The sequence below is a fragment of the Crocodylus siamensis genome, chromosome 15, assembly GCF_052110815.1.
Source record: "Crocodylus siamensis isolate JL-2025a chromosome 15, ASM5211081v1, whole genome shotgun sequence".
Lineage (NCBI taxonomy): Eukaryota > Metazoa > Chordata > Crocodylia > Crocodylidae > Crocodylus > Crocodylus siamensis.
In genome coordinates, this window is record NC_143409.1 from 33,816,747 (window position 1) to 33,843,303 (window position 26,557).

General features: G+C 45.2%; 1 protein-coding gene across 1 annotated transcript in view; it reads left to right on the forward strand.

The window, feature by feature from the left end:
- Positions 1–2,619: 2,619 nt before the first annotated feature.
- ICE2 (interactor of little elongation complex ELL subunit 2) overlaps positions 2,620–26,557 on the forward strand; it is a 63,474-nt gene continuing 39,536 nt past the window's right edge. Inside the window, exons 1-6 of the mRNA XM_090029399.1 lie at positions 2,620–2,744; positions 5,838–5,942; positions 13,371–13,671; positions 15,524–15,643; positions 23,553–23,687; positions 24,014–24,130. Of these exons, the coding sequence (XP_089885525.1) occupies positions 2,716–2,744; positions 5,838–5,942; positions 13,371–13,671; positions 15,524–15,643; positions 23,553–23,687; positions 24,014–24,130 (807 nt within the window). The 5' untranslated portion in view covers positions 2,620–2,715. The remainder of the gene's footprint in view (positions 2,745–5,837; positions 5,943–13,370; positions 13,672–15,523; positions 15,644–23,552; positions 23,688–24,013; positions 24,131–26,557) is intronic.

Below are 26,557 nucleotides of genomic sequence, written 5' to 3' on the forward strand. Positions count from 1 at the left end.
TGGGGGCATGTGTAAACACAGCACCAGAAAGCAATAAACTCCAATGTGATATGTGCTGGAGTTTATTGTGTTGCATTAATAAGCATGTGTAGACATGCCCAGTGACTACAACATGTGCATTACAATTCCCACAACTGCACCATCTAAGCCCTATTTGTGATGTAGCCCTTTATTTCTCTGTATTTCAGTCTTCCCATCTGTAAAATTAAGATAGGTGATAACTGTAAAGTGCTTCACCATTATTGAAGAAAAGCATTATAAGAGGTTGTATTATCTATGCCTGCCAGTATGAAAGCATTCTGATAGTCACAAGTTACCTGTAGGTGATCACAATCTTCTCTAAGAGTAGTTGGGCTTCGTTTCCCTGAGGTGCAAGGGGAAGTGGTAGTCAACAGCAAAGATCATCTTTGCAAAGGACAGCCTCTGGCTTCTCTCCACTGATGCTAGAAAAGCATCCTTACTCCTCATGGAATGTACTATATGTAGACATGATTGCTTAGGCTCTTCTAAAAAAGCAGCTTCCAGGAGTAAAGCTTCCCAGCTGTTCTGCTATGGCAGAGGCAGGCAATTATTCCAGCTGCAGAGCCACTTAATGAGTTCTGGTGAGTTGTCGAGAGCCACAACAGTAGCCATGTCCCTTGAAAGGTGCCCCTTCCCCTGGTCACCATCTTGGGACTAGAAGTCCTGCCCCTAACCTGTGCCACCAGATAGCCTTCCCCTTGCACTCAGAAGTACTCTTTTTGCCATCTTGAAACCAGAAAAAAACATATTATACTCAAAGACAAATATCTACTATAGCATATATTAATTTTCTTTGAAAAAATATTTTGTCCTGATTTGTGTGTTTGCATAGATGTAGTTGCATAACTAAAAAACAAAGTCTTACTCTTGTATATTGTGTGGTGAGGGTGTGTGGGGGATATGGTTAGCAGGGTGGAGGGGTGTGTATGGTTGTGTGGGCGGGTTCTGAGGTGGTTTGGCTGTGTGCACGAGGGGTATAAGGTATGTTGGCAGTGTGGGTGTGTGTATATGTGAGAGGGTTGTTGGGGGGTGCAGGTGTGTATAGGGTGAGGGAGGGTGGGGGCTGTGGGGATCCCCCCTAATGGCACACAGCTCCTGTGGTCTGCAGCAGCAGCAAGCCCTCAGGTGCTCTGACCCATGCAGGAACAGCTGCCAGGCAGTCCATGGCTCCAGCCAGGTCCAGGAGCTGCATGTGGCAGCAAGGAGCAGGGCCAGGCCATTGGCTCCGTCCCATGGGGATTCCCCCCTGGTGAATGCACGAGTCCTGGGAGCTGTACATGAGCCTTGCATTAAAGAGGCAGGTGGCCTGGCTCCATTCTTTGCTGGCATGTGCAGCATGCGAGGACTACTCGCATGATCAGGGGGCAGCAGGGCAGGCCCTACAAGGAGAGGCTAAGGGACCTGAACCTGTTCAGCCTCCACAAGAGAAGGCTGAGAGGGGATCTGGTGGCCATCTACAAATTGGCCAAGGCTGACCAGCAGGCAATGGGAGTGTCCCTGTTCCCCTGAGCACTACCGGGAATAACAAGGAATAATGGCCATAAGTTGACGGAGAGTAGACTAAGGCTAGATATCAGGAGGTGCTACTTCACTGTCTGGGCAGCTAGGATCTGGAACCAACTTCCAATGGAAGTGGTGCTTGCTCCTACCCTGGGGGTCTTCAAAAGGTAACTAGATAATCACCTAGCTGGGGTCATTTGACCCCAGCATCCTTTCCTGCCCAGGGCAGGGGTCGGACTTGATCTGCTCAGGTCCCTTCCGACTCTACGTACTATGAAACTAGGATCAGGGACCCGAGGAGCCACTGGAGGCTGGGGAAGTTGGGCAGGTCCCCCAGCAGCTGCAACAGTGGCACCAGCGATCCTGCTCAGAAACTCTTGCCCTGCTAAGGCCCTCGTGTGCAGGATGGTGGAGGCAATGCACTTGGGCTGGGCCAGGTACAACTGGTGGGCGCCCCGCAAGCTGGATGACTATTTCCCATGCTTCTGGGCTCTACTAGTGCCCCCTCCCCATCTTTCCTCATGCGCCAGGTGCTTTTTCAGCTTTGCTCAGAGGTGGTGGGTGTTGGCTGTAGCCAGGGCCACCGGCCGCTGCAGGTCTGCAGACTAGGGGGTCTGTGAAAGATGACTACAATCAAAGGTATATGAATGCTCACGCTGTAAAAGTCAAAGGGGCCTGCACCTCTATTAAACAAATGCTTAGGTGTCTGCAAATGAAAAAAAAAAAGAGTTTAGGATTGTATGGGATGGGTCACGTAGGGCAGGGGGTGGGGGGGGAAGCCCCTCACATGCCCCCGCATGACCACGGCCCTGCTCTTCTGGGTTCTCTATGCTAAGAGCAGCAACAGTGTTAAACCTCATCCCACTACTCGCCTTCAGTCCAACACAGGCTGAGCAAGGCTTTACACAGCCCATTTTTCAAAGCACGTAGCCTTTCCCAGGCAACGGACTACTGTGAAGTGTCGGAGCCAGCCGCCCCCCCGAGCCACTTGACGCGCCCGCCGCGAACTGGCCCGCCCCACCTCCTGTCCTCGCTAAGGACAGCAACCGCAACAACTTCAGCCGCGACCCCATCGCCAACTCCGGTTGGCTGCGTCTGCCACGTGCTACAAGCAGTCCACGCGCTCCCCTGCGCTGATTGGGCAGCGCCACGAGAGAAGGCGGGGAGGGCCGGCACGCTGCGGGAGTGACCAAGATGGCAGCCAACGGGCAGCTGCTCACCTGGTGAGTAGGACTGCCGCTTCCTGCAGGCGGAGACCTTCCCCCGGCCCGGCCCGGCCCGGCCCGGCCCTGGGAGCGGCTCGCGGCGGGGCCTTCCCTCAGGGCCGGGTCGCCTGCTTCCCTGTCCTTCTGTTTCAGCCGCCGCCGCCTTTCAAACCCCGCCCCTGGGGCCGCCCGGCTGAGCTGGACTGGCTCGCACCTGCGCCCTTGGCTCCGGGCCCCCTCGGCAGACCGAGACCTCCTCGTGTGTTGTGCTCAAGTACGAACTCTGAGTGGTGTCCCTGTCGCAAAGAATTGGGCCCAGAGCAGAGCAGGATGCCTTTAGCCCCGTGCATTGGAAATCTGACAGCTCCCCTCCCACACCTGACAGTGCAAAGGTTGCATGGGTCTCGAGGCACCCCCGGGGGCCACGGCATCCTGGGTGAGGATCATTGACGTAGGCGCTTCTTGGCCTCTTGTCGGCTCAGATCCAGCATAGTCCTGTGCTTACCTGGCAAGGGAAACGCCGTGACCACAGAGGTGGTCTTCCTAGTCGCACCAGGGAGGACCACTCTCCTAGCACAGGGATAGTGCCTGCCAGGGTCATGTTTAGTAAACCTCCCACTTAGTTGCTGGAATGGGAAGGTCTCGGCTTTAAACCCACTTCATGGAAATGGGAGACTCCTCCCCCGGGGCCTTACAGCTGAGGGCAAGTAAAACTGGGGCATCCAACCCCCGGGCTTGAGCCTGCAAGGAGGATGCCCACCAAAGGTTTTAGAAACATCTGAAGCCCCAGGTGGGGGTGGAGGATGTTTGCCGGTAGTAGGGCTGCTCATGGTTCTTGACCCACTCACAGATTTGGAATTTGGTTTGGCTCTTTTGGCTTGGAATATGGAAATTTAATTTAAAAAAAAAAATCTCTGATGTAGGCAGAGGCTGAGAGCTGCGTGCGGGTGGTGCAAGTCCGATGCACAGTTAACTGAAGTAAACAGTTGACATTAAATAAATTGGGCCAATGTATTGTGCCAGGAAAAAAAAGGATCCAGCTGAGAACAGCAGAGGCCCTGGGTGGGTAGATTGGAGGCACCTTCTGACTTAAATTCATTCCTGGTTTCCACTGAATTTAAGTCACTTTTGTTCAGGATAAACCTAGAGCTCTTCATGAAGAATCTTTGCAGCAACCTGCTGTATGAAACCTGACCCCTGCTTAACTGTGCAGGAATTTTGTGCAGTTTAAGTAAAAAAGATTATATCTGAACCAGTGTAGGAATCTTGGCGTAAATAGTTTACAGTTCTCATGTTTTGTTGACACTTTCTGTGGATGTTTCAATCACACTGGTTTTAACTAAGACTTGGTTTTTTTTCAGAAGCTATGGTATTCCTTGAGAAGGATCTTGGTATCCTGGCTATTCCAGATCAGTTAATTACATTCTTCCTTCCTACATTCTCTTGTAGTTTTCAGTTGGATATAGGGGTCTTACTTACTTGTCTAGTCTGTTGACTAGTGCTTTGTTAAATCACTGCCTTGTGTCACCTCACGAGATTGCTGTATCATTGTCGTGTAATACTGTTCATTTATGAAAGTTTTTAAGCATTCATTTTCATTGGGAATGTGCCATCCCCTTGCAGTGCTAGTTTTCACACACATCCTGTTGGACTAACAGGCAGAGGAACGAACACAAGCCAAAGCTCTCAATGCTGGTAAGGGCATGGAAGGCTGAAGATGAAGTGCTCATCTTCCCCTTTCATTGAATATTCCTAGCACCAGGTCAAGAAGATTTGACCTTTGTTTCTGATCTTATCCTTCCCTCAATGTCCAGGGAGGAGCTGAAAACAAAACTAAAAATCATGTAACAAAGAAAAACCTTGATGGTTTTTTATGGGTATAGCAAATTTAGAATTTTGGTCCTTCACTTTCTGAGGCAGATGCAAAGGAGACATAGCAGTATCATACCATGCATCTCAATTGACTTTCCTTCCTTTTGGACAGCAAAGCTTTGCTTTAGAGAGCTGTAATGCAAAATTAAAAAAGAAAAAAATCAAAATGTAAAATCATTTCAAAACAAAACTCTTGCCATTGTGTTTTGAAAAGTAAAACCAGGCATGTTTTGATATTGTCAGAACTTTTTTTTTTCATCCAGATCAAAACTGGGTATTTGGACCTGATTTCATTTTGATTTCAGTTAGGGGTGGACTGTTAAAGACTTTTTTTCAACCAATACTGATGGCCAATTATTAACCCGCCATATAAGCTGATACTGATCCGATAGCCGATATGCAGCCCGGCAGCTTGGGGGTTGCACCAGCCTCTTCCCGGCAGGGGGCCAGGGCTGCAACTGTGGACGGGGATGGGGGCAGGTGTTGGCTGCAGTGCTGGGGGGTGGTCTGCGGTTGGGCTACAGCCACCCAAAAAATTCCCTGTAGCCCCCATCTCAGTGCCACTGCCTGCCCCGCCCCCAGCCGCCTTAAGTGCAGTCCCGGCTCAACTGCCCTGCCAGGAAGAGGCTGATGCAGCCCCTGAGCCCGCAGTGGGCAGCCTGCCCTCGCCCCATGCACAGACCCTAGGGGCACATGCCCCCCATGCAGTGGCAGGAGCAGCCCCCCCTGCACCCCTCAGCAAGCTGCCCATGGTTCCATCCTGCACCCCACTCCACCCTGGCTGTGCAACACTTACCCCAGCCCCACGTCCTCCCTCACTGCAGGGGCCTTGATCTGTACCCCCATCCACGCCTCTCCCCTCCCTCTCCCAGACTTACTGGCTGGATGCTGGTCTACACGCTGCCCCGCTGCACTCTTGGCCATGTGTGTGCTGCAGCTGTGCACATGCAGCTGGCATTTATTGGTGTAATTATCAGCCAGCTGCACCAGCCAAAAAAAGCCAATTGTCGATAGCGTCAATTTTCCTTTATCCGTGCAGATGCTTTATCCATGCTGATCTGATATGGACCAGTATATCAGTGCACCTCTAATGTCTATGGTTCTTCATGTTTTGATGGAAAATGTTTTTATCAGAGTTTCTGTCACCAAGTCCAGACCTGATTCCCTGCCTAAATATAAATACTGTCTTTTGCATTACGTTGTATTTTAGAAATATGTATTGTTGCTTTTTTTTAACAGGGATATTCCACCAAAAAATGGCAGCGAAGTATTTTTCTCACGAGACATTTATGAAAGATATTCATTGGCTCCAACCCTCTCTGAACTATGGATGTTGTCAAACAGGTAGTCTCTCAGTTGCTGTACATATTCTTTGTATTTCCTGTTTTTATCCCTTCAAAACATGCTTTCTTCTATTGTTTACCTTTTAAGGGGGCAAAAAAAAGAACTAACTTGTTTTCTGACCTGTAAAGAATATTAATAGCTCATTGGTAATAGCTGTGATTTTGTTTTCCATTGTCCCTTCTGTGAGATTTCAAGCTGTAGACTTTCATTCTTGGTCCTGGAAGAATGATCTGAATCTTTGTTTGTTAGTTTTTCTTCTTTGCTATTAATTATTAGTAAACTAATTTTAGTGGTGAATCCCAAAGAACCCATGGTTTGTGGCCATGTACTAGATTTCTTCTTCTCCCCCCCACCCCCCTTTTTGTTTTATTTTGAAGAAGACTGGTCATGCCATCTGATTTAGAATCCCATTTCTTCATGACTTTGAGACGGTGTGGTTGTTGTTTGTCAAATAACAACCATGGTGCAGTTGTCGTTTGCAGAGATTAAGGTTGGTATGGGTTTTACCGAGATGGGCTGCTTGCAAATGTGGAAATCTTCCCCTCCCTTCCCCCCCCCATGCCCAGTGGCATTTTATTTCAAACTCAGCATGATCCTGTGCTAAGCCCAACACATGCCCAGAAGAGGCATTGCATTAGTTGGACCTGGCTTGCCCAATATCTGTATAGATTAGGACCTTATTGGGGCTTTTTGGCTTTTTTGTCTAATAGCTGATTCTGCTATTAGATAAAAGCAGCAAAAAGCCCCAGTGAAGTGCCCAGTCTATACAGAAGCTGCAGAGCCAGGTTGAACTAAAGTGCTGCTGCTTCCAGTAACACGGTCTGTTTGTTTTTTTCATGTCTGTCAGCAACCATAATGACTGCCACGTAGAACAGGAAATAAATGAACTATGTGTAGCGGAAGAATGGTGGATGGGAAGCCACAGAAAGCAGTGATAATGTTCGTACATGTGGTGTTATCTCTTGCTGTTTTTAAAGAATGGGATTGTTATCAGCATGGCTGACTGGCTAGCCAGACTTTTTACCCAAGCAATTACATTAGGTCTCTGTTTATAGTTCTTTTAAAATCAGGAACTGAATTTAATCACCAGGGATCTGGGTTTTCCGTTTCTCACAGAAAAATGGGAAAAAACACAGATTTTACCTTTCAGTAGGAAAAAAAGCGGAATTTTCATTTTAACAGCAATACCTGCAGATTATCCAATTTTGCAAAGAACTTTCTGCAGGTGGAGGGGCATCTAGAGGGGAAGGGGTGGGGCCAGAGACTCTCTGACAGGGCTTGGCTCAGGCTTGCTTTCCTTCCTGGAGCCTTTGAGGTAAGTGGAGCTTGCTGGGGGCCTCCTCTGGTGGGGGTAGGAGGGGTGCTGAGGGGCTATGCGTTGTGAATGGGGGGGACACCAACAAGGCTGGGGTGGCGGCCTGTGGGTCGGGTGTGGGCGACTGCCAGGGTTGTGGGGGGAGGACTCCTTCCCTCCCCCGTTCACCCACAACAGACTTACCAGCCGGATACCACTCTCCACGCCACAGGGCTATGTATTGGAATCATAGATTCATAGATGCTTGGGTCAGAAGGGACCTCAACAGATAATCGAGTCCAACCCCCTTCCCTGGGCAGGAAGGACTGCTGGGGTCAGATGACCCCAGCCAGATGCCTATCCAGACTTCTCTTAAAGACCCCCAAGGTAGGGGAGAGCCCTTGGAAGCCCATTCCAAATTTTGGCCATTCTTACCGTGAAGAAATTTTCCCTGATGTCTAGCCTAAATCTTTTCTCTGTCAGTTTGTGACCATTGTTTCTTGTTACCCCAGGAGGCACCCTGATGAACAGAGCCTCTCTGATCCCTTGCTGCACCCACTAATGAATTTGTAGGCGGCCACAAGATCACCTCTCAGCCTTCTCTTACAGAGGCTGAAGAGATCCAGGTCCCTCAGTCTCTCCTCATAGGGCTTGGCCTACAGATCCTTAATCGTAGAAGTGACCCTCCTCTGGACCCTCTCGAGGTTATCCACATCCTTCTTAAAGTACAGCTGCCAAAATGGATGCAGTACTCCAACTGTGGTCTGACCAATGGCGCATAGAGGGGGAAGCATCACCTCCTTGGTTCTATTAGTCATGCATCTGCTTTGTTAGCTTTGCTGATGATTTTGTCACACTGATGACTTGCGTTCATCTTGGAGTCCGCTATGACTCCCAAGATCTCTTTCTATTTCTGTGCTGCTGAGAGGGTTACTTCCCAGCCAGGAATTACTGGATATTTTTACGCACTAGGTACAGCACACTGCATTTATCCTTGTTGAACTGCATCCTGTTGTGCTCTGTCCACTTTTCCAACCTGTCCAAGTCTGCCTGCAGTTGTTCCCTACCCTCCGTTGTGTTCACTTCCCCCCTCAATTTAGTAGCATCATTTAGGTTCAAATCAGCAGTTCCAGATGCTCTCCACCCCAGAGTGCTGAGGGAGCTAGCAGGGGTTATTGCAGGGCCCTTGGCACGGCTTTACAAGCACTCGTGGTGCTCGGGCCAGGTGCTAGACGATTGGAAGATAGCTAATGTGGTCCCCATCTTTAAAAAAGGGAGGAGGGAGGACCCGGGAAACTATAGGCCCATCAGTCTTACCTCAATCCTAGCAAAACTGTTTGAGAAGATCATCATGGAGCACATCTGCAATGGGCCGGCTTCAGGGATGAAGTTCAAAGGCAACCAGCACGGTTTCATTAGGGGCATGTCATGTCAGACCAACCTGACTGCATTTTATGCTCAGGTCACAAAAGCATTGGATGCAGGTGTTGCTGTGGATGTAGTCTTTCTGGACTTCATCGAGGCCTTTCACACCATCTCCCACCCCATCCTCATTAAAAAATTGGGTGACTGTAACATTGATTCCTACACAGTCAGATGGATTGCAGATTGGCTGAAGGGTCATACTCAGAGGGTGGCGGTGGATGGGTCATATTTGACCTAGGGAGAAGTTGGCAGCCGAGTCCCCCAGGACCCGGTCCTTGGGCCCACACTGTTCAATTTTTTCATCAGTGATTTGGACAACGGGGTGAAAAGCAACCTGTTTAAATTTGCTGATGATACCAAAATTTGGAGTGAGGTGAGCACGCTAGTAGGGAGGGAAAGACTGCAGCAAGACCTGGATAGGTTACAGGGGTGGGCTAACAAAAACAGGATGTGCTTCAAAACTGACAAGTGCAGGGTGCTGCACTTGGGCAGCAGAAACCAGCAGCACACTTATAAGATGGGAAACTCCTGTCTTGAGAGCATGGAGGCAGAAAGGGATCTTGGAGTCATTACTGACTAGACGATTGGAAGATAGCTAGATGAACATGGGCTGACAATGCGAGGTCACAGTTGGCAGAGCTCACCGGACCTTGTCGTGCATCCACAGGTGCATCTCAGGCAGGGCCAAGGAGGTGATCCTCCCTGTCTCTGCAACACTGGTCAGGCCACAGCTGGAGTACGGCATCCAGTTCTGTGCGCCCCACTTCAGGAGGGATGTGGACAACATGGCGAGGGTCCAGAGGAGGGCCACCCACATGATCCAGGGGCAACAGGGCAGACCCTACAATGAGAGACTGCGGGACCTGAACCTGTTCAGCCTTCACAAGAGAAGGCTGAGGGGGAACCTGGTAACTGTCTATAAACTCACTAGGAGGGACCAGAAGGGTTTGGGAGAGACCTTGTTTCCCCTAGTGCCCCCTGGCATAACAAGGACTAATGGCTACAAGTTGCTGGAGAATAGGTTTAGATTAGATATCTGTAAGAACTACTTCACAGTTAGGGCAGCTGGGATCTGGAACCAACTTCCAAGGGAAGTAGTGCTGGCTCCTACCCTGGGGGTCTTTAAAAGGAGGCTTGATGCCTACCTAGCTGGGATCATTTGAGCCCAGTTTTTTGTCCTGCCCAGGCAGGGGGTTGGACTTTGAGAAGATCATCATGGATGATCCCTTCCAACCCTACATCTATGATTCTATCATCTGCAAATGTGGACAGAGTACACTTCACACCCACATCCAAGTCACTGATGAAGACATTGAAGAGTACAGGTTCAAGGACCAAGCCCTGCGGAACCCCACTGACCATATCCTTCCAGATCAATATCAACCTGTCTACTACCACTGTCTGGGTGCATTCCCCGTAAGCCAATTTTCTATCCACCAGACCATGTAAACTTCTAAGTCACAGCCTCTTAATTTATTTAGGAGAATGGGATGAGATTCCGTATCAAACGCCTTCCTAAAATCCAAGTAAATGATATCCACCTCTACTTGTATGTCTAAGCGTTTTGTAACCTGGTCATAAAAAGAAACCAGATTGGTTGGGCATGATCTACCTGCTACAAATCCATGCTGATTGCCCTGCTGCATTATTTTTCCTGCTGGACTCACACAAATATGATCCTTAATAATTTTTTCAAAGGCCATTCCAAGGGTAGAGGTGAGACTAACTGGCCTATAATTACTCGGAACCTTCTTCCTCCCCTTCTTGAAAATAGGGACCACACTGGCTCTTTTCCAGTCCTCGAGGACCTGACCCAAGCACCACGAGCGCTCAAACAGCTGTGCCAGTGGTTCTGCTGTGACACAGGACAATTCCTTCAGTACTCTTGGATGCAGTTTGTCCGGGCCTGCTAACTTGAACACATCCAGTCCATCCAAGTGACTCTGCACCAAGTCAGCATTGACAGTTGGTGCGCTGCTCACCCTCTGATGCTCATCTAAGAACCCATTAGGAGACTTGTCCTGGTTCAAGAACACGGTGGCAAAAAACTCATTGAAGAGCTCAGCCTTGTCCCCCCTGTCAGTCACTAATTGCTCCTGCTTGTTCACTAGGGGTCCTATGGTGCCCTGCACCTTCCTTTTACTCCCTACATACCTAAAAAAGGACTTTTTGTTGTCTTTAATTTGTGTTGCTAGCCTCAGCTCTGTAGCTGCTTTGGCTTTTCTAACTGCCCCCCTGCAAGTATGGGCCAAGTAGGTATACTCCTCCTTGGTAGCTTCACCCTGCTTCCACTGCTTATATACGTCTTTTTTTTTTTTTTGCGATTGGGCTTCTCTGGATTTCTCTCTTTAGCCAAGGAGGTTTTTTGGCCCCCTTCCCTCACAGTGGGATCATCTCCCTCTGCGCCCAAAGGATCACTTCCTTTAGGAACGAAATCAGATCGGTGTTGGCCAATGTGTCTCGTTAAATATCGGCCCAAAAAATCTCTGTCAGTGCACCCCTAGAGGCACATAGTCTCATGCCATTGGCTCCTGCTTGCCTCCATGTACTGCTTCCCTCTGAAGTGCTGGAAGCCCCACATGGAGGCACGGTGCCTGTCTGGCCTGATGATGCACAGCTCCTGGTCCATGCATCATTGGGCCGGCTGGCTCTGTGCCTGCACATGGAGCTACCAGCACTCCAGCAGAAAGCCACCCATGGAGGCACAAAGCCCACTGGGCTCAATGGCATGTGGCTTCTGCCTGCAGTGCCACAATCAGCATGTGTTGGCGTGGATCCAGCCTGGTCTGGTGTGAAGGCACGTGCCAGCGGGACTGGCTGACTCTGTGCCAGCAAGTACTGGCCCTGGGATTCAGCCAGAGGCATGCGCCACTGGGGGCTCTGCCTGCTGCTGCCATGAGAGCCCTGAGGGCAATGGGCAGCGCACCTGAAATCCCTCACTGGCCCACAAACCCCCCACATACGACCTCTGACAGTATTATTTTATGATGGAGTTAATTAGCTTACTGCACCATAATGCTGGCATACATGTAGACTTTACTGAGCTAATTGGTCAACTCTGCAATAAAGCACATAATGTAGTTGCACCCAGTGACTCTCACCTTCCCCTGTCTTCAGATAAATGGAGTAGCCATCAAACTTCACCTTTGTTGGAACAGCATTTTGAGGAAATGCCCAGAGCTTAGACTATGGGCAGTCAGGCAACCATTTACACCACTGTTCATGAAACTGTCTCTAAGGCTCTGTTGTGTGTGATCTTAGTTGCACATGTTAAAACTTAGCCGTAGTTAGAGGAAACAGATTAAAACTTAGTGAGAGAGAAAGCAGCAGCATCTTGGAGCACAACTTTTAAGGATGCTCTAAAAATTTGTTCATTGGTATACAGCGGCTCCTGATAATATTTGCTAAGGTAAGTATTCCTTTCCCATGGAAGCTGCAGCTGATGTGATGGTGGGTTGCTGATAAAATGAGGGGGGAAAATTTAAACCGTCAGCTCAAATAAAGTATAATGCTGTAAATATGGATAGAAAGGTGCTGTCGGATTATTTTGGTTTGCACCCTGATGAAGATTTTGACAGCACTGCACACTGAAATGATCTTGATGTGCTGCCATTTCATTCTGTGCTGAATGTAGCCAATTTAAGCTGCTAGAATTTCTTGACGTTCTTACATTGGCATATCTGAGTCAGCATCTTGTCGCTGCTGCAGCTTAATTAAATTTGCCAGTTTGTGCCACCAGGATGGACATATTCTCATATTCAGAGAGACAGCTGTGAAGTATTATTAAGAACTGTGAACGTGATACTGTTAGGTTTGAATAGCTCTTGAGACGTCTTCTAGTGCTGAAATCAAATCTCTAAAATATGTTTTTCCAAGATCAGCAGTTAATGTTCATTTTGTTAACCTAAAATATGCTCGCTTTTAAGCAATAGTTATTGTAAATACATAAGGGCTAAATAAGCCTTTGTATTCTGAAGTTGTTTTAAGAATCAATATTATTATATGCCTACCTGTTGCTAGGACCATTTTCACCCTTCATGTCCAGTCCTTGCTTTTAGTACTAAAAAATGCTAGAATCAGTTGTGAAAGTGAAGTATGCTTCATCCTTGGGAAGAATTTTCTCTCAAATTTTGACTCTCACATTTGTTGAAGTGGAGTAATTTTAATTTTCCCACTGTAAAAGCAATTAAGCCTTAATAATTTAATAGTATTTTTAACTGGCATAAATTTTGCTTCAAGAGTAAATGAGTCGTAGTTGATTACAAATTGTCAACACACAGTGTAATATGCCTAAACAGTAGAGAGCAGATGAAGCAATGCTGAAACTGAATTATCTCCTGTTCATAATAAAGATATATCCAGAGCCAAAGGCCTTGTATTTTATAATTGGTTCTCTCACCTAAATATTCAGTGTGGCAAGCTAGTATATATAACCATTTGTAGAAAAGTGGCAGTGAATAACTTGTTAAAGTCTGTGGCAAAGCCACCATTGATACTAGGATTTCACCTGCTTAAATAAAACCCCAGAATTATGAAATGTAGATCATGTGTAGATGCTGAAATAACATGATGACTTTTTTTAATTATAATGCATTTTACCTGATGATTAAAAAAGTAAGATATTCTGATTGACAGCCTCAATTTTCATAAGTACCTATCTTTATGTGAGAAGTGCAGGTAGTATAATGTATTGCTTTTTTTTTTTCCAGACGTACAGAAAAAAATGTAGACCTATCACCAAACCATGAAGAAGACAAGCAAACATGTAACACACAGACTGAAGACGACAAGGAAATGCGGAATACACAGGCTGCAGTTCCAGCAGAGGTGGAAATCAAACCCACACCTAATGACAGTCTTTTTCCAGAACCTAGAATTCCATATCCTTATGTCTCTTGTCTAACTGAAGATGAGCAGAAAATATATTTATATCTGCTGACTAAATATGCGAGAAAACCTGCTTCCTACCAAATGAATGCTGCAAATCAGAGAGAATATCTACAGTATTTGGTAAGAGTCTGGTTTGTGTTTTCTCCTTTTTTCTTCCTTTCTTTCTTTTTTTCTGCAAACATTCAAGCAAAAAATTGCTAATTTTGTTTTGAAATAAAAATATTAGTATAATAATTAGTATTAAGTACTTGGGTCTTTCCCACATTCCCGCTCCCCAACAGTGGAAATGTGAGATTTATTTATTTATTTATGTTAAGAAAAGCAAAAGCAGAAGGAAAACCTAGCTTTGTTTTACTCAAAATATTTTTTGGGAAAGTTTTTTTAATTTCATTTTACTAAAAAGATTGCCAGATATAATGGCAGCTGTCTTAATAGGTCATCTGTGCTCTTCTCTATATGTCTGCTCTTAGATGGCAGAAGTAGGAAAGATTACATCAATACCTTAACCATAAATAAAATGGGTGGTACATACATAGATGTGGAATTTCATAATGTCCTAGCCAAATCTGTTAACATGTTGGCAAATGGTTATTTCTGGAAATGTTGCTTATACCTGGGGCAGTATTCCATAACATAAGCATTAGAGGTGCACTGATGAATCGGTCCAATATTGGATTAGCACCGATGTAAAGAAAATTGACTGTAATGGAAGTCAGCCTCATGTGGCCAATAATTTGGCCAGCTGCAACGCAGCACATAGGTGGCAAGGAGCACAGCTCGGCAGCTTGGAGAGCTGCATGCAGCTGGTAAGTCTGTTGTGGTATAAGGGGCGTAGAGGGGCAGATCAAAGCCCCCTGTGGTGAGGGAGGGAATGGAGCAGGTGCTGCCCAGCCACGGCGGGGCAGGGTGTGGCACTAAGCCATGGCTCCCCCCCTCCCCCCAGAGGTAGTGGGGGGTGCGGTCATGTGCCCCAGATCTGTACAGGCGGGGTGGGGAAGGGCTGGGGCTCGGGCTGGGGCTGTGTCAGGCTCTTCCCTGCATGTGGGGGCTGCGCTCCTGGCATGTGGGGGCTGCGCTTGGGGTGGGCAGCTGCAGCACTGGGATGGGGTTATGGGGGGGCTGCAGTCCCCCCATAACCCCCAGCCCCCCCCCACGTATATTTGGACCTAGGAGTTGCAGTGGACAGTAGGCTGAATATGGGCCAGCAGTGTGCCCTTGTTGCAAAGAAGACCAATGGTATTCTGCACTGCCAGCAGATCAAGGGAAGTGATTCTTACCTTTTATCTGGTGCTGGTGAGGCCATATCTGGAGTACTGTGTCCAGTTTTGGGCGTCCCGCTATAGAAAGGATGTGGACAGAATGAAGAGAGTACAGCAAAAGGTAGTGAGAATGGTTTGGGGCCTGGGGCACATGATTTCTGAAGAGAGGCTGAGGGAACTGGATTTACTTTGTCTGAAGAAGAGAAGACTCAGGTTGAAGCAAGGGAAGTTTAAGTTAGATGTTCAGAAAAACTTCCTCATGAGGAGGGTAATAAAGCACTAGAACAGGCTACCCAGAGAAGTTGTTGATTCTCCATCCTTGGAGATTTTTAAGATGCAGCTAGAAAAAGCCTTGGCTGGAATGATCTAGTTGGGGATGGTCTTTTGAGCCGGGGGTTGGACTAGATGACCTCCTTGAAGTCCCTTCCCACCCTAATTATCTATGATTATGAAAGCCACGTGTGGTGTGTGTCATTCCCCTTAGGTAAACTGCAGATATTTGTTACACAGCAGGAACTCCATTTTTCATCTGGACTAGAAATTATTCCATTCCTTACCTGAACTTTTGCACTTTCTATCTACAGTGTATAATCAAATAACTGAGATGCATAAATCAGTCCATTGCAGGACTGATGTACATTTACAATCATGGTTAACAGCAAGAAAGAACAGCTGTGTCTTAAATTTAGGGATCTTTTTTTTTCACATTTCAGGAAATGAAAGAATTGGTCAACAGCGAAGTTGCAGAATTTTTGAAGTTTGCACAGAATGCTGCAAAGAGTTGTGCTCAGGATTATGACACCCTCTCTGAGGATGCAGTTCTTTATGTTGAGGTAACAGTCAGAAAGGTTGCAATTCATTGCTTTTCTTGAACAACTTGTTATTGGGAAAAAAACAATATACCAAATGGAGTAGACATTGTGCAGTATCAATGAGTCATTGAATGTAAAGATGAAATTAATTCGTTATCAAAGCAAGTGGCAAAGTGTTTTATTTTTGGTAAGCTAGGAATTACTCTTGAACTCTACTTAATTTAACAGGCTTTAAAAAAATAGATATGCTACTGAGTCAGTGGCAAAAAGTGGGTAATGCAGTGAGCTGCCATGTGTAGTTATTTTAATGGAGTGGAGTAAGTTTTGAATTAAATATTTTATCGATTAACTCCAGGGTGATTAGAGACCAAGAGTATGATGTGTTGATGTGTCAATTTCAATGTTTTATTGTATTCTTAAACAAAAGTTGAATGGTGTTTCATATAGATTTCATAGCCGTTAGGGCTGGAAGAGACCTCGGAAGATCATCGAGTCCAGCCGCCTGCCCCAGGGGCAGGAAGTCATCTGGGGTCATAGGATCCCAGCAAAATGGGCAACCAGATTTCTCTTGAAGGCATTCAGTGTGGGTGCTTGAACCACCTCCGATGGACCTTGGGGGCTCGGACAGTAAAGAAATTCTTCCTTATGTCCAGTCTGAAACGGTCTTGCAGGAGTTTATAACTGTTCGACCTTGTCATCCCTTGGGGCGCTCTGGTGAACAAATGTCCCCCCAGATACTGGTGAACACCCATGATAAACTTATGAGTGGCCATCAGATACCTCCAGAGCTTGCGCTTTTCCAGGCTGAAGAGCCCCATAGCTCTTAGCCTGTTGTCGTAAGTTCTGTTTTCCTGACCTCTGATCATGCGTGTGGCTCTTTGCTGGATTCTCTCAAGCTTCTCCACATCCTTTCTGAATTGTGGAGCCCAAAACTGAACACAATACTTCAGCTGCGGCCTCACCAAGGCCAAGTACAATGGGAGAATGACGTCCTGGAATTTACTTGAGTAGAGCTCCTGTGACTGCAATTTACACAAGGATGGGAAAGGTGGTTCAGAATACAGAAACAGATTAGCTCTGGACTAAATTGCTTAGTGTAAATGGGGTGCAGACAACCTGAAGTTAGTTTCTAGGTCTGTTTCAATCAAGACTGTTGAACTGTTTAGTGAATGAGAAAGTAAGAGTACTATTACATAGGTTTGATTTGACTTTTTATGCTGAATCAAGAATGTGAATTGCAAGGCAGAAATTCATCTCTTGGTTCTGCACTCAAACTGTAGTAAGATTGCAGGAAGTGTGGTAAGAAAAGTAAATATTAATTTTAATTAGATTTTTTTTACCATAGAGAAGAGAAATTAAAATTGAAAATTGTTTTTTGAGGGCCCGTGTTAATGTATATTATTTTCCGGGTAGGGCTTCTAGTAGTAATGTTTTGTGTGTACACATTTGAAACTGTAAGCTCATTCAAGTAATACATGTCACTGATTTATACAGAGCAGAACACCATCTGAATTCACAAATAGTTATCTGTGGAGTAAGTTTTCACTATGATAATAATTGAAGTCTGATCTTATTTCACTTTAACATTTTCTTACTCTTTGTTTTAGTAATATTTATGGCACGTTTTTCAACAGTTGAAAGAGGAGATTGATGAACAAGTTTCTAGTGGTAATGTTAACAGTTGGGATTAGTCTCATCTGTGGCAATGTATAGGGGGTGCATGGGCATACACCCCCCAACAGGCCGTGCTTCCTGGGTAGGTGACGGGCGGCAGGGCCAATGGAAGCACTGGTACCTTGCCTACGAGCGCCGGCCAGGGAGTGCAAGTGCTGCAGCTACTTCCAGGTGCCAGTGAGTGAGATCCCACCCCATCAGTGAGATCAGCTGCAGGGATTCCCCTCCCCCCCCCCCCCCCCCAACCTCTCGGTCCCTGATTGGCTGCTGGGGTGGGCACATGTCCACCCCCCGAGTAAGGTGCACCAGTCGGCCATGAGTCTTATGCTATATGTTGTCACTTGTGTTTTGTATCTAGTTTCCAAACAAATTTCTACCCTCCTTTGATCACATGTATTTAGTCTGTGATTTATATTTAAGAAAATAATGCATTTCCAAATGTCTTTGAAGCAGAAATTGTGGACAATGAATGAAAGAATGCATTTTGTAATGAAATTGCCAAGAGCCTTGAATGTATAACTCAGAAATTAGTTCAGTTTATCTTAGTTTCATGAGTTAATGTGAAAGGAAATGTTGAGTCTACAGGGTATCCCCCCCACCCAGTTTTTACCTTTTCAGTATGCATCTGAAGCCAGTATAAAATAAGTATCATCTCAAAGGAGTGAATGACAAGTTTCGTAGTCCATAACTGTCAGTTGTTTACTACTGAAAAACAGTTAACTAATTCAGCAGAAACGCCAATATTTTTTATGATAATTCTAAATGTAGTAAATATAGTGGTATGAGAATTGTTATATTTTGATCACTTCTTATACCTTCATATACCACAAGAACAATGATTGTTAGAGTACTAGCATGGTTAGTCTACAGAAATGTAAGTCTTTTGGCATTCAAAATGTCAAAAGTTTTCTGAAAGATTGCCCCTTTTTGCACTCATTCTACAAGAAAAGCATGTCAAATGTTATAAATAACAGCCAACAGCAGGATGGATTTGATTTAAATCAAATTGATTCTAAATCTTTGGTTGGGAAGCCTCGATTTTTAATCCTTGTTTTCTAAAAAAAAAAAAAAAAAAAAGGGTGGGCATTCTTATTGGATATCCTTTATTCATTTAATTTCTTGAATCTACACTTAGAGAAAAGTAAGGGCTTGACTCTGTACACAAGCTTGCAGAGAGACGGTAGGGCTTATTGGGTGGGTAATCGGGTCTGTTGTCTCTCATCTCTGACTGCTGTTAACAAGTATGCTGTCGCTGGAGACGACAAACTCTCCCTATGCCTGAAGAAGGGCATTTGTGCCTGAAAAGCTTGCAAAGAACAATTATTCCAACTATTTAGTTGGTCTAACAAGATGTCACATCTGCCCAAAGAACCTTGTCTGCTTGTGCTCTCTCGAGTCATAAATCCACAGTTTGAGAACTGAAACTGAGCATCATAGAGATGCTTAATGGGAACCTCTAGTTTGAGCCTGGAGTCCCACTAGGTAGAGTGGTTTTCTTTAATAATCTATAGAGGAGCCTCTGGGAACCCCATAAGATTGGACCCTGAATATAGTCCAGGACCTGTTGTTCATTATTTATACAACTTCTAAAAAGGTTACATGAATATATTGTCTCAAATGGTATATAATTAGAAGTTATAATCTCTATTCCATGATAATATCTTTGAACTTTAACATCTTAAAATTATCTGTGTGTGTGTGTGTGTGTTTTAATCATTGATTTCTACCTGCACTGGCCAACGGTCTTTAAAGACCATAGTTATATATGACTTGGATTTTCAGAACAAGAAGTCACACGCCAGACCTAATTTTAAAATGAAGGTGGAAGTATTTATGCATCCATGCAGGAGGCCTGTGTATACATCTTAGCAATTCAGGCTCCATTAATCTGCCTAGCAACATGTGGCAGCAGTACATAGGGCTGCTGTGATTGGCTGCCCCAGACTGCGCATGCTCAACCTGTTTCCCGGTAGCACCATGTGGGGTTGTGATGGGGGCTTGTGTTGCTCCTTGCTTGAAAAACAGAAATCAATGAGAAATACGTTCTCTCCCAGAGCAGGAATGGGGATCCTGGAGGACTAGTCTGCTTATGAGAAGCCACAGCATACGCAGACATTCTCCGTCCCAGAAAAAAACTTCTTAGGATTGATTTAGCCCTGGTTGTTCCCAGGTTATTTTTCTTTTGGAGCAGCCATTTTTATTCTGGGAGAAAAAGCCTGAATGTCTGTACACTCATGGTTTCTCCTGGGAGAGCAGTGACTGTTCCAGGAGAAACGAATGTTTGTATGAGGTATGTTTTCTGTTCCCGCATCTGCCTGTGTAGAACCCCAGTAACAGGGTCATAAGAATATAGGTGCTTTTAAAATATATAAATTCAAAGTAATTTTACACAGAAGAAAAACTACCCCCACCCCACACTAATCACATATGGAGTCCCTTTTTTGTTATTTAATTTAGAATACCTAGCAAGGTGAGATGCATGTTTGTTTGGTTGCCAAGATGTTTCCCCAACACACATAATAATTTGAAGTCTTTTCACTGCAAATGGTTTATCAAGATCTCCAGTTTCATTTCTCAAGTAATTATTGTTTCTCTGTAAATTTAAATACAATACTTTGTTTTACAGACCCAACTAATCCATAATATAGTGAACTACTAAAGGATTTTGAAGGACTGCAGTTTTATTTCAATATATACATTCTTTTATCTATTCTACCAATAAATAATTTAACTACGTTTCATAGTTTCTAGGGTCGGAAGGGACCTGAGCAGGTCATCAAGTCCGACCCCCTGCCATGGCAGGAAAGAGTACTGGGGTCAAACGACCCCAACAAGGTGACTGTTAAGCCTCCTCTTAAAGACGCCCAGGGTAAGAGCCAGCACCACTTCACTTGGAAGTTGGTTCCAGATCCTAGCTGCCCTGACCGTGAAGTAGTGCCTCCTGATGTCTAATCTGAATTTATCCTCTGCCAGCTTGTGACCATTATTTCTTGTCACTCCTGGGAGTGCTCGGGGGAACAGAGACTCCCCCAGTGCCTGCTGGTCCCCTCTAACTAGTTTGTAACAGGCTACTGGATCCCCCCTCAGCCTTCTCTTGTGGAGGCTGAACAGGTTCAGGTCCCATAGCCTCTCCTCGTAGGGCCTGCCCTGCTGCCCCATGATCATGTGAGTGGCCCTCCTCTGGACTCTCTCCATGTTGTCCACATCCCTCTTGAAGTGCAGGGCCCAGAACTAGACGCAGTACTCCAGCTGCGGCCTGATCAGTGCCGCATAGAGGGGAAGTATCACTTCCTTGGACCTGCTTGAGGTGCATCTGTGGATGCATGACAAGGTATGGTTAGCCTTCCTGACCACATCCCCACACTGCCGGCCCATGTTCATCTTGGCATCAGTGATGACTCCAAGATCCTTTTCTGCCTCTGTACTGACAAGAAGGGAGTTCCCCAGCCTGTAGGTATGGTGCTGGTTCTTCCTTCCCAGGTGCATCACCTTGCACTTGTCTGCGTTGATTCCCATCCTATTCTCGTCTGCCCACCCTTGTAACCTGTCTAGGTCCAATTGTAGCCTATTCCTTCCTTTTAGCATGCCCACATCCCCCCACATCTTAGTGTCATCAGCAAATTTGGACAGGGTGCTTTTTACCCCCTTGTCCAAGTCACTAATGAAGATGTTGAACAGTGTGGGCCCAAGGACGGAGCCCTGCGGAACCCCATTGCCCACAGCCCTCCAGGTCGAAAATGACCCATCTACCACCACTCTCTGGGTGCTGCCCTCCAGCCAGTTGGTGACCCATTTGACTCTGTAGGTGTTGACACCAGAGTCCCCCATTTTTTAATGAGAATGGGGTGAGAGACAGTGTCGAAGGCCTTCGGAAAGTTCAGAAAGACTATGTCCACTGTTATGCCTGCATCTAAGGATTTGGTGACCTGATCGTAGAAGGCCACCAGGTTGGTCTCACAGGACCTGCCTCTAATGAACCCGTGTTGGTTGCCCCTAAGTATAATCTCCCTTGCTGGCCCCTCATGGACATGTGCCAAAATAATTCTCTCAAAAAGCTTCCCCAGGATCGAGGTAAGATTAACTGGCCTATAGTTCCCTGGGTCCTCCTTCCTCCCTTTTTTGAAGATGGGAACCACATTGGCCCTCTTCCAGTCCTCTGTAACCACACCAGAGCACCATGAGCACTCGTAAAACCGTGCCAGGGGTCCTGCAATGACCTCTGCTAATTCTCTCAGCACTCTGGGGTGGAGATTGTCCGGACCAGCTGATTTGAATACATCCAGTCCCTCCAGAAGTTCCCTGACTAGATCCTCTGTGACCCTTGGCCTAGGTGCACCTACCCTGGGGCCTAACGGGGGCCAGTGGGGGGGGCTGATCTGGTCCCTGCTTAGGAAAATGGAGGCAAAGAAGTCGTTAAATAGGTTAGCTTTGTCATCTAGTGTGACGACCAAATTTCCTAGCATGTCTTGCAGGAATCCCATGTTACCCGGTACCTTCTTTTTGCCCCCACATATTTAAAAAAGGACTTCTTGTTGTCCTTGATCCGGGTAGCTAGTCCCAGTTCCATCTTTGCCTTGGCCTTCCTGACTGCCCCCCTGCATCCCCAAGCAATTGCAGTATATTCCTCCTTGGTGATGGTCCCTCCCTTCCATTGGATGTATGCCTCCCTTTTAGCTAGAATTAGTTAATTAACGTGAAACTAATTTGGCCTATCTTTCCTTAAATCAGTCAGTATTCACTGCTCTTAATAATTTTCATCACACACACAAATGTTTTTAAATTGTGCCAATGTTACTAGTATCATTTTCATGATCTTAACAGATGTTTAATTTTTTTGTACCCTCCCTTGATACATTTCTGAATCTGAAAACTACACTGCTCTTTTAATTGTTCTCTGTGCTTAAGAACTAGAAAATACTCAACACTTCCCATTTACTTCTTCAAACGCCTTAGAATATAATTCATTCAGATTTGATTTTTTTTTTTATGATGACACTGGCTTTACTGGGTGCTCATAGCAATAGGAGTGTTTTTTGTGTGCACACACCCCATTCATTCAAAAAATCATGTTTTTTTACTTTTTATCAGAACCTGAGTCTTTACAGAAATCAGTGGCCTTGTACTATGGTATAGCTTTGTGCGTTTTACCATTAAAGAAACTGAGGACCTGAAAGATTTAAGCCTAGCCTCAATGTACTTTTTTGCAGCCACAAATGTTGTGTACCTGATTTGTGGGCATTACCAAATACTTAGACTTCCAAATAATCAGTGTATTTTTTGCATGAAGCATGCCTTGTTTTTAAACACAGAATGAAAAAAAAAGGATTTTTCCTTGAAAATACTGACAAGTATTAGTATTTTCATAGGGAAAGCACAGGCAGCTGCAGTAAGTGGGAGCAAAGCTGGGTGTGCTGCAGCCTGAGCCAAGTGGCCCAGCCACTTCCCTGTTCTCAGGCTGAGCTGAATGGGCAGCCAGCAGTAGCACCTGTGGAGTCAACTGAGGGCCACTCAGCCTGGGCCTTGGCTCTGCTTTAGAAATACAGCAGAACCAAGCCAGTCAGCTTCTGTAGCTTCAGCCTCTGCCTAAATGGAAAAGGCTTCCACTGATCACAGCCAGCAGCTGGGGAGCCACATTTGCTTCCTGTGGTAAGTGCAGGGTTATATTCTTTCTTCCCTGAGCAGAGCTTCCTTCTGCAGAAATTGCTGCTACAATACTTAGTCATACACTTAAATCATACACCCCACTTCCCAGCAGCTGATTGTTTTGGAAAAAAGGTATGTGTTGTTTGCAAGAAAATATGCTCTATTGTGTCATTTGTACCTGTAATGCCAGTCTCTAAAAATCTGGACTTTTTACCTTATATAGCATTGCTTAGCAAGCCAGCAATAGATGAATAGAATCTAGGCCTTGTGTCTTTCGATTCTGAGCCTTCTGTTGGTCTGGCTCTGTCATGAAAGTTGACCTCTCCTAAAAAAAACAGTGCTTTTAAAAATAACAGTAATAAAACTTCGCCTTGGCCTCCATTTTTCTTTTTGTATCTTATAGCAGTTTGAGTAGCTGAATTACTAAAAAGAATAAGAAGTCACCTTGAACAAAACCCTTAATAGAAATGGGTGAAATAAATGTCTTTTCGTAAGTAAAAATATGAGCAAACGTAACTGCTTTGTGTTCAAAATATATTTTAATTTTTGTGAAACTGTCAAGAAACATACTGGTAGTTGGGCTGCTTAATGCTTTTATTTTTCTTGTCTCTAGCAACTATTGAGTGCATGTATTGGACATGTGAAGAAGTACCCTGAGTTTTACATACTCCAGGAGATCACCAGTATCATGGGAGGCAAATTTAACACAGAGCTGAGCTTGAAATTGGAAAAATGTCTTCTTGTATTGGTAACGTTCTATAAATATGTATACTTGTTTAGAAAAAAACAATTTAAGATGTATTTCATTATGTTTTGCTAGGATAATTGTGACTGTTATTCTATGCTTAGACTACAAGTTACAACATGGAAACATGTTGCTTGGGTTTAATTAACTGAATTATCCTGGAAATTAGAATGTAACTATTTTATATTTATAGTTTTAAAAATATGGTCATATATTAATAAAGTATTTCTGTAGACCATAATATTTTCATTCTAAAACGCTAATATTTCATCAGTGACACCATTATAAAGGCCTGATGAAGTTGGGTTTGTTTGTTTTTTTTATTCAAGGGAAAGGCTCAATTTGCTAAAGTACGATTTCCTGTCATGCCTGCACAGCTACAGAAAGATTATAAAACTGTAGCATCTCTCCTGACTCCAGAACAGAGAGCTTCAGTGATGCATAATGTGAGTAATCTATTTTTTAATCATAAACATACAATTAAGAAAATATAGATACATTATTCTTGTCTGTCTTTAATGTTGGGAGAACAATGTAGCATATAGGCTTGATAAAGTGCCTAATGAGGTCAGTGGACGATTTCCTTTCATTTCACTGTACATTGGATAAGAACGTGAGAATTTGACAAGTCAGCCATCTGTAATTTCTAGTGAATTTAGATAGAGCCGTTGGTTGCAGTATACTTTACAGTTCTTTTGTTGTGCTCATTTTTAAATACTTCTTTGGGCAAGTTCCTTAATAAAAGTGGTGAAATACGTGTTTACCCATAAGTGAAAATATAGGCAAATGTCTTTGAAAATTTCTGTCTTAAAAATTTACCTTTGCAGTTTCATACTTGGCTAATGCATACTAAACAAAACCAGTCATTTTATACGTGTACACCCAGACTTGTAGTCTTTCTTTCACACATACACAAGCATGCATGTATGTGTGTGTATATGAGAGAGACTACACAAAGGAAAATGAGAGACCTTTTTTTAGGGCTGTCAAACTATTAAAAAATTTGATTGCAATTAATTGCACAATTAAAAAAAATTAGTCAAAATTAATCACAATTGCATGGCTAAAAATATTAAATTATGCACGTACTTTGTATGAATGGGGTATGTGTGGGGGGGATTTGGAGCCTGGGGATGAGGGGTTCCCACACACCCTGGTGGGATGTGGGGTACTGTGGGTCAGGAGTGAGGGGCAGTAGCATCAGGGCTGGGGGGATGTGGCTTGGGAGTGAGGGGTGGACACATCCATACGCAGACACACGCAGACAGTGCTATGATGGTAAGTCTGGAGAGGAGAAGGGATGGGGGGGCACATATAGAGGCCCCCATGGTGAGAGGCAGGGGTAGGTGCTGAGGTGAATGGCACCCAGGGCTAAGACAGGTCATATGATGGAGCTGCAGGCAGCTCGTCCAGGAGTCCAGGGTGGGGAGAGGGGGTGGCTCCCCACCACTGTGCATACCCTTGGGGAAGTCATGGGGAGCATGTGCCCCCTGGATTTGTGCATGGGGCAGAGGCAGGCTGGGGCTCTGCACCCTCCTGCTTTTTTCCTGGGAGCCACGTGACACTATTTTATGCCTCACTCTGCCAGGCAGGCAGGGGACACGCAATCCGGCCAATGTGCAGCTCCTGGGGCAAAGGCAGTAGAGCGCAAAGCTCCAGCCTGCAGCAGGCAGCCTGCCTCCACTCCATGCACAGATCTGGGGGGCACATACCCTCCATACCTCCAGGGCTGCACGCAGGAGGGGGGAGCCATGCCCTCCCCTTTCCCCGGCACCTCTGTATGAGCTTCCCGTGGCTCCATCCCATTACCCACCGTGGGGTCCCTTTCACCCCAGCACCTGCTCCTGCCCCTCTCTCTTCCTCTCCCTCCCTCACCATAGGGGCTTCCCCCCTCCCTTCCCCCAACCCAGCTGCAGCCCCCCGGAGCCCACTCTCAGGGTGCCCTGTGGTCCTCTGTGCTGCCACCACTGGGCAGCCCGGGGCGGCAGAGCAAAGCCCGGGTGTGGGCTCCAAAACCACATGCACAATTAACACATTAAAAAAACTTAACTCAAGAACTGATTAACACGTTAATCATGTGCATTAACTGCAATTAATTGACAGCCCTACTTTTTTTTTCATTTTGAGGAGATTTTTATTAACTTCGTAAGAATCTGTTTGCCAGAAAATTTGAATTAAATTTCTAGGTTACAGAATTCCTTAGGATGCTTTCAAATGTATTAATTGAACAGATATTTGTGGTCGCTGTTAGCATTCGTCCCTAAACATAGAGATATGAAACAATTGTTCCATTCACAGACTGTTAACATTTTTTACCATGTTTACTCAATTCTAAGAAGAGTTGTTTTTTTCCCATGTAACGTGGAAAGACAACCCACTCAAAAACAATCACCAAGGTTTTTAAGGTTCTTGGAGACTCTTTCCCCCCCACCCCCCCCACCATAATTGCTTACAAATTTCATAATCTTAATGCTGCATGTCATGGACTTGTAGCAATTTTTTTTTAAATATTTTGTTTAATATTTCTGCTTTTAAACCACTTGCTCTTGCTTGCACTTCTAACTTCACCTTAAGATTTTTCATCTGGGAACTGTTTTTAATGCTCTTAATAGATCTGCAAGACATCCACTTAAGTCATAGTTATAAGAACATTTTCTAGTGTTCCAATGATCAAGAAGAAGCAGTGCTCCTTTAATTGAAATGAATGTTTCATTGTATTGTCTTATGTGCTTTTATTTGAGATGCATCTGGGCCAAAGTACTAATTGAAGTGTTTTATATAGATAGAATATGTGTTTGGGTTTATCCTTTTTTATTCACAGAAATTCCTAGAAAGAAAAACTGACAAAAGACATAATGGAGAACTTTTGTTCT